Below are 16,117 nucleotides of genomic sequence, written 5' to 3' on the forward strand. Positions count from 1 at the left end.
CTTGCATGGACCTTGATTATTTACTTGTCTCTTAGAAACGGCATTTTACTGCTGTTAAGGGTTACCAAACTCATAAACCTTCCTGGAAAAACGATGGGGTAAAGTGATGATTGTCAAAACACACAGAGCGTTAGAAACCTACAACGTACATTAGTTTCACAAACATGATCGACTGTTTCCTCAGACTCTTTATATGTTTTCTAGAAAAAGCGATTAATGGGAAAATACCTTTCTTTATTTCTTTTTAATATTTGACAGCCAGAACAATACCTGGAATTAGAAAATAATAATTATCCTGTTGTCTCCACATGAAGCCTGTTTTATGTTAAACATTGCTCATTTTTTCATTACATCACGTGGGCTACTGGTATTATTAATGATGCAACATTATTATGCTGCAAAAGTTAATTTCCTGAAATGTGGCAAATGAGGAAGAAAAATTTATAGTTACAAACTCTTGAATTTAATTTCTTCAGACAATCGAAAGGTATTCTACATGAGGTAAAATTAGAAATAAAGAAATAAACAACAAATGACACACCAGAAATAAATGTTATTGAAGTTAAACAGTTGCAATGGTATGCTCATGTGAATAATGATAGTATTGTTCATCCACAGATGTTTTAGCCAGTGGAAAGGGGTAGTATGTGTACAGGTTGGAGTCAGTGAAGCGTATCGGCACACGGCACTTAACAAGGAGCCAAGCGCTGTTGCAACACGTTATTTGAAGAACAGGCTAGTTAGTGTTCTATTCTTTACTTACAGTTAAAATTAAGTTTCGTGTAGGAATTAAAATGTAAACAAGTTATCATGTGGCGTCCTTGAGACTCTGTGTCTTGAAATATTGATAGTGATGCTTAAAATGAACGTTGTGTGTCACCAATTGGACGCGGTAAACCCACACGTACACATTGAGCTAAAATCATTAAAAATATATGTAAAAATTATAAGGAGGGAGGAAGACAATGTCATGACCCACTTACAAAAACAATAATGTGAGAGAATCAACGTGGTTCAGCGGTTCTGTAGTATGTGAACTATGTGAAATCGTACAGTTTTCAGTAACTTATTGATTTGCTCCGAACAGCGCTAAGAATTTTCTTTACAATCGAGAAGATTTGATGGGCATAGTTGCGCCCCACGGTCAGATAAAATGCAGCAGATAAAAAAGGGTCCCTGTTTTGTGGGCATAGTTGCGCCCCGTTCCCATCAGGTAGAGAAAAGGGCATGGCATAGTTGCGCCCCGAAGAAATCAGGTAGCAGAAGGGACATGGCATAGTTGCGCCCCACGGTCAGATAAAATGCAGCAGATAAAAAAGGGTCCCTGTTTTGTGGGCATAGTTGCGCCCCGTTCCCATCAGGTAGAGAAAAGGGCATGGCATAGTTGCGCCCCGAAGAAATCAGGTAGCAGAAGGGACATGGCATAGTTGCGCCCCACGGTCAGATAAAATGCAGCAGATAAAAAAGGGTCCCTGTTTTGTGGGCATAGTTGCGCCCCGTTCCCATCAGGTAGAGAAAAGGGCATGGCATAGTTGCGCCCCGAAGAAATCAGGTAGCAGAAGGGACATGGCATAGTTGCGCCCCGATGAAATAGAGAAAAAGACATTACGGAAACTCGAGCCTCGTAATCAACCAACCTTATTGATTTCTTATTCGATTTAATATTTATTATCGATACCGTAAAAATGAACACCATGAAGTTGGCAGTACTTTATTAACTGTTTTTCTACTGTTTATGCAGTGATTATCAATAGCCTACCGTTAAAATGAACACCATACAGTTGGCAGTATTTTATTAACTGACATATTCAAATGGCATATTATTAGTGATTTTCACACCGTGTGTGGCTTATAGTGAGAATAATTTCAAATGAATGTTAAGTTTAGTGAAAAGGGTAAAGAGTTAATAATTCACAATGGTTCTAAGTTTCAATATTCGAAACCCTGTACCGCAAGTTAAGATATCGATATACAAACAAAAAATGCAGTTCATTTATTGTGTGATCGATAAAAAAGTGTTATTTTAAATAGCAAAATTGATCACATGCTAGGCCTACCTGATTTCAATGCAGTCATCACTGTAATATTTTTAAGTAATTTGTTTATATTATGACAATCACTTTCGTGTGTACTATACCCATCGGGGCGCAACTATGCCATGTCCATTCTGCTACCCGATTTCTTCGGGGCGCAACTATGCCATGTCCCTTCTGCTACCTGATTTCTTCTGGGTGCAACTATGCCATGTCCCTTCTGCTGCCTGATTTCTTCGGGGCGCAATTATGCCATGCCTAGGCCTCTCAATTGACCGCGGGGCGCAACTATGCCATACCGGATTTGATGTGCATAAAATGCATACAATTTCTTTCGAATTAGGTCGCGACTAAATTAAACGATTCTACATACGTCTGTTCTTTTGTCCTGGGCACATCTTTTTGACTTCAAATATTTTTATATACTTACTGTAACTATTTTCTTTAATGTTGAGCACATTATTCCTGGCGCAAGTATGGTTTTTGGAAGTGGGTTATGGCATTGTCCTCCTCTCTTCTTAAAATTTTTATATACATTTGGAATGATTTTAGCTCACTGTATATGTATGGCTTTACTGCTTCCATTCGGTAACACAGAACGTTCATTTTCATCATCGCTATCAATATTTCGAGACACAAACTTCCAAGGACGTCACATGATAAAAAACTGATTTACACTTCAACTAATCCCAGTACAAAACTTACTTTCAACTCATAGAAGAATAGAACACTAAATAGCTTCTTCTTCAAATAGTGATGCAACATGGCTTGGTTTCTAGTAACTGGCGTGTACCGATATGCTTCACTGGCTCCAACCTCTACAGATACTACCCCCTTCCCAATTCCTAAAACATTAGTGAACGAACAGTAGATGGACTGCCCTCACAAGAAGATTGCTTGAATGGTTATCACGACGAATTTTGTCATGTTTCTGAACACAATGTTAATATAAAAGTGACTGTATTATATTTCTTATGATATTTATACAATACAATATCTGTACCAAAATTGAGAAGAAGTAATGAAAGAGAAACTACGTCAGTCTTTATGAGTTACTGTATCCAATATTATACTATACAATAATCATATTTATGGCGGGAAAATGTTTCCCCTTTTTCATGTAGAAGTACATCTTCTCACTAGGTATTGGGAAGCGAGTGTTACTTGGGTATTGACAATCACATAAAAATGCAACTTTTTCTCTCTTGTCCTCCATGTATACCCCTTTTACTCTTTTTATTCTCCTTGGTCTCTTTGTTGTTTCCTTGCCCTTATACTTGTCTTTTTTGTCCTTGCATTTCCATTCTTTTTGTTTCATTTTTCACCTGTCGACAGGTGTTCGCACCCATAATGATTCTGCTTAAAGATATGCGGCATAGTAAAGCTATGCACCTGTCGGCAGGTGATCACACCCATAATAGTTCTGGGTAAAGATATGCGGCATAGTAAAGCTATGCACCTGTCGGCAGGTGATCGCACCCATAATAGTTCTGGGTAAAGATATGCGGCATAGTAAAGCTATGCACCTGTCGGCAGGTGATCACACCCATAATTGTTCTGGGTAAAGATATGCGGCATAGTAAAGCTATGCACCTGTCGGCAGGTGATCGCACCCATAATAGTTCTGGGTAAAGATATGCGGCATAGTAAAGCTATGCACTTGTCGGCAGGTGATCATCCCATAATAGTTCTGGGTAAAGATATGCGACATAGTAAAGCTATGCACCTGTCGGCAGGTGATTACACCCATAATAGTTCTAGGTAAAGATATGCGGCATAGTAAAGCTATGCATTTGTTGATAGGTGATCGCACCTATAATAGTTCTGGGTAAACATATGCGGCATTGTAAAGCTATTCACTTGTCGACAGGTGATCGCACCCATAATAGTTCTGCGTAAAGATATGCAGCATAGTAAAGCTATGCACTTGTCGACAGGTAATCGCACCCATAATAGTTCTGCGTAAAATATGCGGCATAGTAAAGCCACAGTCTAGTATATACAGTCACGAAGCTTGAGTTGTGAGGGTGCTAGGAACAATAGACTGTGCCGGTACTATTTCGCATTGTCTGTAATTACGCGATAGTAGCGATCCTAGTGGTTAGAAACTATCTATGGACGCATATTTACTACGTATTGAGCTTCGTGACTGTATATAATGGACTGTGATAAAGCTATACACCTGTCGATTTTTTCTTAGGTTCATCGTCTGTTTTATCATAAACTAAATTCGAGTCGCTTCGTCTTCTCTTTGCCTATCAGGCCATTTTGTATCCTTGTTCTTCTTGAAGAGCGAATGTCTCATACGTTATACATAATATATCGTCATGTCGTTCTTGTGTTTTGTATTTGTTTGCCTTCATTTCATACCCAAATGTAAATTATTTGATCTTCTCTTCTGTTTTACATGGGATTTTCAGCTAATTTGTGTCAAGGATGTGTGTTCTTGTGTTTGGCGTTGTTTCTACTCAGTCGGAATTGATCTGACCATGGTTTTGTAAATTCGGAGTGTTTAATATTTGTTTATCCAAACTACATTATCAAGGCAACCAGATATTTTTTCTCTTTATTCACTCGAATCGTAAATTGAGTTTTGAAGTTTCCGTAATTCATGTTACCACTAAGATAGTTGAAATGACTTAGGCTAATTCAATTAGTTAAGTTTTCTCATAACTTAGAACGTAACGATTCTTTATAGAAAGTTTTCGTTATTTTATGTAAAAAGTACCACAGTTTTATTATTATTATTATTATTATTATTATTATTATTATTATTATTATTATTATTATTATTATTATTCTTATTCTTACTGTTACATTTTTGTATTTCTACAGTTTAATTTAACAAAAGTCTTCCCTTAAGCTAAGAGCTTGCTGCTTCCATACGAGTTTCTAAGTGAATATTTGTCACGTCTTTAAGAGAGATTCGTTATCATTTAAAACATAAATATTAGATAAACAAATAAAGTGTAAATAAATCAAATATACGGCATAACAGACAGAACTGTATTTGAAATATGCCACAAATAATGTCTACTCAGAAGATACACAGTGATTTAACATAATATACTGGATAGAACTGGCTATGATTCTGCAATTTGGCCCTGAGGAGTTGCACTATCGCTAAGTGCTTCATACTCTTTGTCAACAACATGAATGGGGGATATTTAAAATACTCAGACTGAAAGTACACAGCCTAATTTCAGTTTGAATGCATAAGTAGATCTGTAGGCTGAAATCCTTTTATGAAAATTGAAGGAACAAACTTTCAGCACAAGAAAATTAAAGTGTTTGTAGCTCTATTTAACGGTGATTTAGAAATAAGAAAATTAGCGAGCGGTTGCGAGAGTGAATTAGCGTTGAATTTAAGCGCTTTCGTTCGGTGGGAAACAATTTCGTGGGGAAACGTTGACTACGAGTGAGAATAATATAGAACAAGTAATGAACTTGAGTCAAAACGTCTGAAGAATGTGCAATAGGGTGGAGTGAATCTATATATGAAATTTTTTTTTATCTGTTTTCTAAATGTAATAGTTGCAAAAATCTGTATTTTCACTCAACTTAGGAATGTAAAAATTTGGAGTTTCTATATTTAATTTTTGAGGTGCCTCAAGGGCTTTGAAGTTTCTTAAAATTATACATTTTTTTTTACCTCTTTGTATATTTGTTCTATAATTTTGATTTTCGTTACATAGGTAATGAATTGCTGTAAAAATCACATACAGTATTTAAACTTTATTTGGAAGACTCTAAATTGGGGTTGCAGTATACAGTATTTTTGAGGGGATCCAAAGGGACAAAATATATAGTATTTTACATAAAATATGACAAAAATTTCATTTCAACCCATTTATTTCTTTTAGTAAGAATTTATTCTTGTTTTTCTTTTCCATTTCTTTCCGAGTGGTAATTAAATCAACAAGTCCAATTATCATCCTTCCTTCTGTTCTTTGCTCTAGTAAAACATTCTTTCTTGTCTTTATCACAATTAGGTCTACAGTATTATTTTTTTTTGCATTTGCAACTACATTATCAAATAGTTTGTTTGCTTCTTCTTTGAATTTTGCAATGTTGTCATTTTAGTTGTCACTATGTCCTTTCTTACAAGGCTTCATTAAGTCTGTGTGTTGATCATGGTAAGCACGAACCAATTGTAATATTCTTATATGACTGACTTTCGGAATTTATGCCTTTACCTGGATTTCCCTAGTTTTGTTAGAAACTCTTTCTGAAATCTCTCCAACAGTAGATTCTTTTCTTTAATTAATTTTTGACCCATAGATAATATTTCATTACGTCATGATAAATAGGTAATTGTGATGGGTTCAGTCCTTCTGGCACTGTGAATGCAGGGTAGAAGGTCAGATTTCTTGTATTAATTAGATATATTCTGATTTAAATACCCTACAACATAGGAAGAATGAATTTACATTAATTCTATTATATTAATTATATCATACCTATGAGTTTTGTGATTATTCCCAGTTCTCTTATAAATTGAGGTTTTTGTGACACTTCAAGATGAAACAACAGGGGACCAAAAATATGCAGAGTCTTTTAACATGTTCCTGGTATTCTGTTCAGATTAAATCACTGGAGAATTTCTCTCGCTAAAAAATCTAAATCTCAAAATTTTGTGAAAATCTCAAAATATGATGCTCTTGAGGCACCTCTATTAATTAAGAGAAAATATATTTTGCATTGTTCTTTATGATACCACCCCACAACTTTTTCCTGCTATTGCATTTTGATTCTATAAACTTCATATTTTCACTCCACCCTAATGTGCATGCAAACTAATAAATTTGTAGGCCAGAATATATTAATCCATTGAAGACTGCGTTCTACACCCTACTTTGCAATTTGTGTTCAGTCTCGTTTATATTGGATTAACTTCGGCGGCAGGCACGCTTATCTAATGTCCTCTAGCTGTGCTGAGGCATGGGTTCGATTCCCGCTTGGACTGATCATCTAGTTTATTTGTTTGTTTTTTTCTAAGGCTTGTCCACTGTAAGGCAATGCCAGATAATCATATTATGGCGAATCCTCGGCTTCATCTCGCCAAATACCATCTCGCTATCACCAATACCATCTACGTTAAGTAACCGAATATTAATTTGATAGGCCTATATTGTCGTAAATAAACGACTGAAAATGTATTATTAAGTAGTTGTTAATAATTATTATATGTAACATAATGTCTAACAGACTGACAATACAAAATAGATTGATTTAATACAATGTTACAAGATGTGCTAATATTAAATTCATAAAACTAAATACAAATATTTGCACACGGAATACTTTATAAATTTTACAGAAGAAAGAGTTCGTCCAAAGACTCGGGAAGAGTACCTAAAACGTTCAATGCATTTCCCCATTGAACAGCAATACTTAAACGTTGACGCAAATAAGTAGTGCAACGGCGATCACCAGTAATGGAGATCAAAATTTGGCCGATTTGAGATACCAAAACTTTAGCATCATGACTCCAAGGACCGAAGATCTCCACGGCAAAGGGGATAAAGATATATTTGTCTAAAAGATGAGCATATTTATTGACTTTTTTCTTCACGGCTAATTCAGCAGCAGATGCTGCGCGTCTGGACGTATTCGGAAAATTAGATGGAGCTAGAGTGTCAACGCAAGTGGAGTCCCAAATGAAAGATGTTCCTCTAGACCATGGTGAGACCATCGGGTCGTTTACCATCCGCGCGACTAATACCTGGTGGTTCCAAAAGAGACGGGATGTCACAAGAAGTCAGAGATCTTGTAATGATATTAAGTGCATTATTTAGTTAATATATTTATTCATAACATTAGCAAAGTTTATGTAGGACGTGTAAATATGTCTCTCAGATAATATATAGACCTAGTTCAAATTAATTATTGATGTCATCGAAGTGATGTTGTACTCGCTTATAATATTTTACAGTTTAAAAATATGGTTTCTACGTTCCTTTAATGTTTTGGCTGCATATGTTGAATTGATCTGATAGAGACTTTGTTTATCCTGAATTTTGCTTCCTTGCTCTCTATGTTCAATCACTGAAGTCACCAGAATATAACACTCCTAACAGTCATGACATTTGCTACATTATAGCTGCTGCATTAAAAAACAGTTACAGGTTTTCGAAGAAGTCACGTTCTAGTAGCAAATGGACGTCTCAGAAGAATTGACATAATTGCCTTTAAAAACAAAAGTAAATGTTACATTAGTGACGCAACCACCAGGTTTGAAAGCTATCGGTTTTAGCCTTCAGAAGTCCATCAAGAAGAGTGGAGCATTTATATAGGGTCTACCTACCATTACAAATTGTAAAGAAAAATATGAACTCGAAGATATACGAACTAGAGGTAGTGGTCTACTCATTGTTGCTAGTGGAACAATTACTTCATAGTTAAATTCAGGAAAATCACTATCAGGGGTTCCCTATATATTTAAAAACCATTTTTATTATCTACCTTCATTATTTATTTATTTATTTATTTATTTATTTATTTTATGTCTATAGCAAGGCAAAGCCCCAATTACAATAGACAGTACAGATATTTGTTTAAAACATAGAATTGCAGATAACATGAAAAAAGAGATAAAAACACATATAAATACAACATACAAGTGTAAATACAAATTAAAAATTAAAAATGAAAAAAAAAAAGACCAATAGATACTACCTAAATAAAAGACACAGATATAGATATAAATGAAAAATACAAAATAAAAATAAATTAAAAATAGATAAGTTTAGATATCATAGCCAAAAATGTAAAATGTAGCTATAATTGGCAAATTACAGAGTAACAAATGGATAGCAATATTATTTAAAATCAGCTACCTTCAATATATTAATAAGAAAATGTTTATATTTCATGTAAGAAATTCTGAAATCTAGATCCCACGTTTTACATATTTCATTGAAATTTGAACACTTTTTTAATACTGATGAATTTTTATGTGCTGGAGTGTTTGGTTTTTTTTTTATAATATAACAATTGACGATTTCTTAAATGTGATGTTCTAGCGTTAATATGGATTTGTGATAATATTTCGCTTTATCCAATAGACCGTTGAACATTTTATGTAATATTCATATAATTATGTAACTTATTAGGATTGTCTGATATTGTACATTTGGAGTAGCTGTACTTAGCATTGTGTCAATGTATTATCTTAATTCTTTCTCATGTAAGTGGTTTGTTTTGTCTACGGGCAACTCAAAACTTAAGGAAGCTTATAAAAGTAAAAAAAATAGCTGTTTTATTTTCTTCATTGTCACTTCATTCTTCATACCTTCACTATTTGTTAGGTTCGCACTCAAGTCGTTAAAATTAATTGTATTCTCGATTACTCTTGCATATTTGATTTGTAATTTAAAATATCTTGTTACTGAGGAAGATGAGAAATAGTCTAAAAAGCTCACATGTAAGGAATTTCATTTTGATCTGAATGAAGGAGGGGAAAGCAACGGTAAATTCTTCAATGGTTGAGCTGTTTGGACATTTTCCATTGCTAATTTTAAAAATGGATGGATCAGTCAGACAGGCTAGATGTTTGTAATGATCCCCACAGTAGGTTTTCACCTGACGACGAAGAGAGATCCACTCTTCGAAACGTTGTGTAACAATTTTGAAAATGAGCAATGAAAAAAAGTCCAAACAGCTCAACCATTGAATTAAATTTTACTAAATAAACAGTGTAGTAATATAGAGGTCTAGGTCTCTGCATATTATATTACACTTTCAGATGCGGGAATAATGAATATTTCATCGTAGGCCTACTTCTTAAATTTATTCAAGGGAAATTGATTTTTTCTGGAGAAATTCTCCTCTATGGTAGCCTTCGAATTGACCACTGGATTTGAATGATGTTAAACCTAATTAGCTCTTTGGAATAATTGTCATTTGTCACGTGATAGGCAACTGTAAACTAAAGGCTAAACTGGAGATTAGATCGTTTTACAGAACGTAACTTAATAGTAACAATTAACTGCAAGTACTTAATCAAATGTACCAGAGCAGCTGTTTCTCACTGCGTGGACTTGGGTTTAGATCACGGAGAGTCCAAGAGAAGTTTGTGCGAGATCGTGCGTATTTGCTTGTTTTCCGCACAGAACGAATACGCGGTGTGAAATACCACATTCAGTTTTCCCAACCTAACACACATAACAATTTCCCTCTTCTTACCGCTTAAGCGCGACATTCATTTTACTGCTTTAGGCTTTTAACATATTATTTTTAGAGACGTTTAACATAGTAATAATTATAAATTGCAAACTTACCACTGCAATTTCACCTAAATTGCAATGTTAATTATTGTTTTTAAATATTTGCAAAAATTAAGTAAAGTCTACTACTCCACGAAACTTATTGCATTCCTGATACAAGTAACATTAAGGAAGCCGTGAAAAAATTAACAAGATTCCAGATGCCGATGTTATTACTGCAATATGTTATATAAAGAATATTGTTAAAATATTAAAATGAAAAATAAATCATTACATAAGCTTACCGTTTGTTTTAAGTTCGCATTTATAGACTGAGGGGAACAAAAAGACAGACGTACAGTATATCACGGCCTGCTGGAGTATAGTAAACACAGAAAACATTTTATAGCAACAATGTTGAAGAAAGATATTTTGGCTTTCCGAAGTTGCCGTCATTAAACAGAAACCAAGATGGAGATTTCATTGCAACTAATTAGAAATTCGTCTTTCAGGTATGTAATAAACGATCATCGCACAAAATAATGTACGATACACGAGCGGTATGTTTGTTTTCATGTTCTCGGAAATTAAAAAAGCTCAACTACGTTTCGCTTTTTCAATCTTTTCCTCGAACATGAAAACGTCAACATACCGCTCTTGTAACATATTACTATTGACTGTGTTTAAAGCAGATTTTTGTCCACTAGTAACACTATAAATACCATCACAATATTCATAATTACCACCACCACCACCACCACCACCACCACCACTACTACTACTACTAGTACTACTACTACTACTACTACTACTACTACTACTACCACTACCACTACCACTACCACTACCACTACCACTACCACTACCACTACCAACACCACCAAAACCAAAACCATCAACATCACCACTACTACTACTACCATTAGCAGCAAAACCAAAACCATCACCACTATCAACACAACCACAACTACTACCATTATAATCAAAACCAAAACAATCAACATCACCACTACTACTACTACCATTAGCAGCAAAACCAAAACCATCACCACTATCAACACAACCACAACTACTACCATTATCATCAAAACCAAAACCATCATGACCACTATTAACACCACTACTACCATTACCACCAAAACAAAAACCACAAAAACCATCATGATCACTATCAACACTACTACTACTACTACTACTACTACTACTACTACTACTACTACTACTACTACTACTACTAACACCATTATCACCAAACCAAAATCATCATCACCACTATCAACATCATCACTACTACTTCCACTATAACCAAAACCATTATAACCACTATCAACATCACCACTACTACTACCATTACCACCATAACCATCATCACCACCACTACTACTACCATTATCATCAAAGCCAAAACTATCATCACTATTATCAACACCACCACTGCTACTACCATTACCACCAAAACCATCATCACCACTATCAATATCATCACCACCATCATCACCACCACCAACACTATCATCAACACTATCACCATCATCATGATTACCACTACCACCACACTCACCACCAGCACCATTATCACCACCACTAACACCATCATTACTACAACCAACACCATTATTACCACAATCAACACCATAATTACCACCACCAACACCATCATCAACCATCATCACCACCACTATCATTGTCATCACCATCATCAACTTCATCAACATTATCGTCACCATCAGCACCGTCACCACGAACACCGCTATCTTATCACCACCAGCATCATTATCATCATCGTTATTATTTATCCATTACGAGAAAACAGGAGCAAGCTTATTGAATTTGTAGGATGCAGGGGAAATGCCATTCACATCACGTCCACTGTCTACGAGGAAAAAAGCCTGTATCGAATAATAATAATGATGATGATTATGATGATGATAATAGTAATAATAATAATAATAATAATAATAATAGTGTAAAATATAAGAACATTGAAACCTGAGTAGCACGACTATAAATCCCCTGATGTGGCTTAGTGCTAGAGTATGTATTATCTGGAATTAGCTATGCTTGCAGTAGAAAAAATCGGAGGGTGAGAATTTGTTAACTATACATATCATACTCACATAATAATGGCAGTAAAAATGTTTTGTATTTATATAACAACATATGAGGTTTGATGTGTCCGAGCGATTTATAAATAATTCTGCAATAGGCTAATTTTAATTTAACTTATGGGTTACTTATGAAAAAAACATATGTATGTAGATTATATGTGATACAAAGCAGCAAACGAGTATTTAATGTGACAGTTGTCAAACGGAGATGGACAGTCACATGCATAACAGCCTATGCAACGCTCACACCTGTGAACTGGTGCCATTAACGAGGGCGGTATTCTGCAGGACCGGTCGGAGGAACCCAGTTGGTGAGATCCGCTTGTGAGATAAATCAGGTGACCTACCCGAACCATTTTATTTCGGGGTATCAGATTCAGCCGACGTGTTCCACTCATTTTACGCTTGGAGTTGTACAATATATCGATTGCTTGCGATGCACAAGAACACCGTCCGTACTTGGAATAAAATAGGAAGACGAAAAAAGAAAGAATGAAGAGTTCGTAGCTTAAAAAATGGCTATCTTACATATGCAATGCTTGGGAAAAGTGGCATAAGTTAATTTCCACAAAAATATTTTATTGGTTTATTGACAACTTACGGAACATCTGCTCGCTTGGGAAAAGAGACATAAGTATTTCTCCCATTAGAATAATTCTGCAGTGCTTAGGAAAAGTGACATAAGTCAGTTTTCACAAACCTTTTTTGATAATTTAGTGACAACTTACACTGGTTTATGTCGATTTGATTTTTTTTCTGTATGAATTCTTGTAATGGGAGGAATACCTAGGCCTATGTATTTTTTTTCCAAGCGAACAGATGTTCCGTAAGTTGTCAATAAATTATCGAAAAAGGTTTGTGGAAACTGACTTGTGTCACTTTTCCCGAGCACTACAGAATTCATAGAGAAGAAAATCAAATCGACATAAACCAATGTAAAGACAGTTTTTTCCTTCTCCTGTAAAATTAACATTTTTGACTTGTGCCACATTTCCCGAGGACTACAGATATTATGATGTAGACGATTTATTAAGAAATAATGTAATCTAAGTGGTGGTGGTCGTGGTGCTAATGACAGTGATCATTAACTATGTATAGCATTAATTTTGTTTTTGTTCGTGGCTTGCGGTAATGTACGAAATTCGGACATTCAAGACTGGGGATATTGATTCTGACTTACCTTGCAGACCGAAGAGTTGACTCGGCGCCTTGTTAGCCGGCGACGTGGTAAACCAGCCTCCGTACAAGAGTGACGCCGCTGACGCCGATGATAACGACGCTGGGTACGATAGAGACGAATATGGCGCCGATGAGGAACTGAGGTGATCGCTGGGTGTCGCACTGGGAGACGGAGAAAGCATTTCCAGCATGAGGCCCGTCGTACTGGAGGCGGCATTTTGGTGAGTAGAGAAAGCTCCTGGGTACAACGCTACCGCCGCCGCGGCGTTGAATGACGTCGGCCTTATCACTGCAGAAACGGGCGTCGGCCTCACAAACGTGGCACCGTCGTCGTGTTCACGCTTGCTCTCATATTCGCTAGAAGCCTGGTCTTCGGTCTCCGTGCCTAGGATGCTGTCTATAGAAAACTTCTTGGTGTTTGTGGAAGACAGAGCATTCTGCTGCCCAAGATCTAAATTCCTTTGTGCTGTAGTTGATGTTGGCGATTCGTTTCTGTGGTGATCTGCCGGTATACGCATGTCGTCGTCTTCTGTTTCATTACTACATGAATCATCATCTTCGTCGTCATCTGTTAGCGATGACACGAACACGTCAAAGTCTTCATCTGTCGAATTTTTTCGAGCAGTTGCCATAGTTATAAAAGAGGAATAAGCTAACTTTAACTAATTGAAGTTTCTTCACAATTCAAGCCAAATTGATCACTTCTACAAATAAAACCACATTACGTGTAATTACACACTGAACCCGAATACTGTTTTGACGTATAATAGAATGGAAGTGACGTAAAATGTGTTAACACCGTTAATTCGCCACGCATATGTAATTAAATAAAATTTGTTTTTCATACTTAATAAAACCGCTGAAATTAAGATAAGAACTAGCGTATTAAATGCCAGATATTTTAATGTTTATAAACAAATGACTCACTTCGATTAAATGTAGTATTATTAATGCACTTCATACGCATATTTCAAGCACAAATTTTACAGATTATCGACTGTGTAGCAGTAACATGATAAAGAAACTAAACACAGAATTTAGAGATATATTCTTTTTTTCTTCGATTGGCAGAATATCGCGTTACGTATCATTGAAAATTGAATACAGACTGCTACAGAACGGATTCCCAAACAGTTCAGAAAATTTGTTCATACAATTTCCTCTTACTTAACACTAAAGCTAAGGTAAAAACTTCACCAGGCTCGTGGAGGTGGGGAAAATGTGTGAACGTGGGGGTAAAATGCTGCAGAAACTGTATGGAGAAGGCAGAGAGGGGGAAGAAATCTCACCTAAAACTCCTTCATCCCACTTATAACACCTTCTTACTCCCATACACATAGAGTGAGCAAGAGAGAGCGAGTGAGTGAGAGGGAAAGTATTTTCAGTAACACCTCTACAGCTATTCCCCCACTCCTATACTGATAGTCCCATAGTGCGCACAGATTGGTATTTCGCGTGTTGTAGAACGTAACCTAAACATTCATCTTCACGCCCCTTGCACTCCTCCGATGCAGCAGCCCCTCTCCGGTGGTAGAAATATGTTTCCTGCTAGATATAGCCGCATTAACACCTTTTGTACCAGCATTCAACATGTTGAGATGAACGAAAAATAGCTCCTCCGGTTCTAGTCCTCTCTCTCGCTCTTTCATTTGTGATTTATCCAGGGATGCTGTGAGGGAAAAGGTGGGAGATGGAAGAGGGAGAAATGGCACACGTAACGGGCATCAGTGGCGCACTGACCTCGGGATGCGTCGTATATGAGAAATACGAGGTTCGATACCCGTGACCGTCTGTCCTATTAGTAACATGGTTCTTCATTTGAAACGCATGTAATTAAATTTTAATGTAGTGGCATCTATGTATGTATGTATGTATAATAATAATAATAATAATAATAATAATAATAATAATAATAATAATAATAATAATAATAATATAATAATAATAATTTATTTAACCTGGCAGAGTTAAGGCCATACGGCCTTCTCTAACACTCAACCAGGAGTAAAACTGCGTTACAAAAAACACTACAATTTTACACACAAATCTGAATAAGATAATAATAATAAAATGTAAACAACAAGTAAGTAGAAACCAGACATAATATATAACATACCGAAAGAATGGAAAAAGCATAATAAAATGTGAACAGCAGGTCAAAATAAATGAGACATACAAAGTATTAAAAAATAAGACAGTTATTGATAATAATAATAATAATAGTGGTAATAATAATGATAATAATAATAATAATAATAATAATTATAATAATAGTAATAAAATAGTGCAGTACAAAGCATACAATGAATACAGTATGTATGTATGTATGTATGTATGTATGTATGTATGTATGTATGTATGTATGTATGTATGTATGTATGTATGTATGCACGCATCTTTCTTAGTTACGTAGATCTACTTATGTTATGTGTAAAGAGCGGAATTATATTAAGCAAATTTTGGCAAAATATCAAATCTATATATCAAAAACATGAAACAATATTACATTTTCTTCATAAAATAGAATATATATATATATATATATATATATATATATATATATATATATATATATGCACATTCCAGATCA

At 35.4% G+C, this 16,117-nt stretch overlaps 1 protein-coding gene across 1 annotated transcript in view; it reads right to left on the minus strand.

The window, feature by feature from the left end:
* LOC138703274 (homeobox protein ceh-30-like) overlaps positions 1 to 14,814 on the minus strand; it is a 39,444-nt gene extending 24,630 nt beyond the window's left edge. Inside the window, exon 1 of the mRNA XM_069831025.1 lies at positions 13,529 to 14,814. Within this exon, the coding sequence (XP_069687126.1) occupies positions 13,529 to 14,159 (631 nt within the window). The 5' untranslated portion in view covers positions 14,160 to 14,814. The remainder of the gene's footprint in view (positions 1 to 13,528) is intronic.
* Positions 14,815 to 16,117: the final 1,303 nt, after the last annotated feature.

This window comes from Periplaneta americana, chromosome 1 (assembly GCF_040183065.1).
Source record: "Periplaneta americana isolate PAMFEO1 chromosome 1, P.americana_PAMFEO1_priV1, whole genome shotgun sequence".
NCBI classification, from domain to species: Eukaryota; Metazoa; Arthropoda; class Insecta; order Blattodea; family Blattidae; genus Periplaneta; species Periplaneta americana.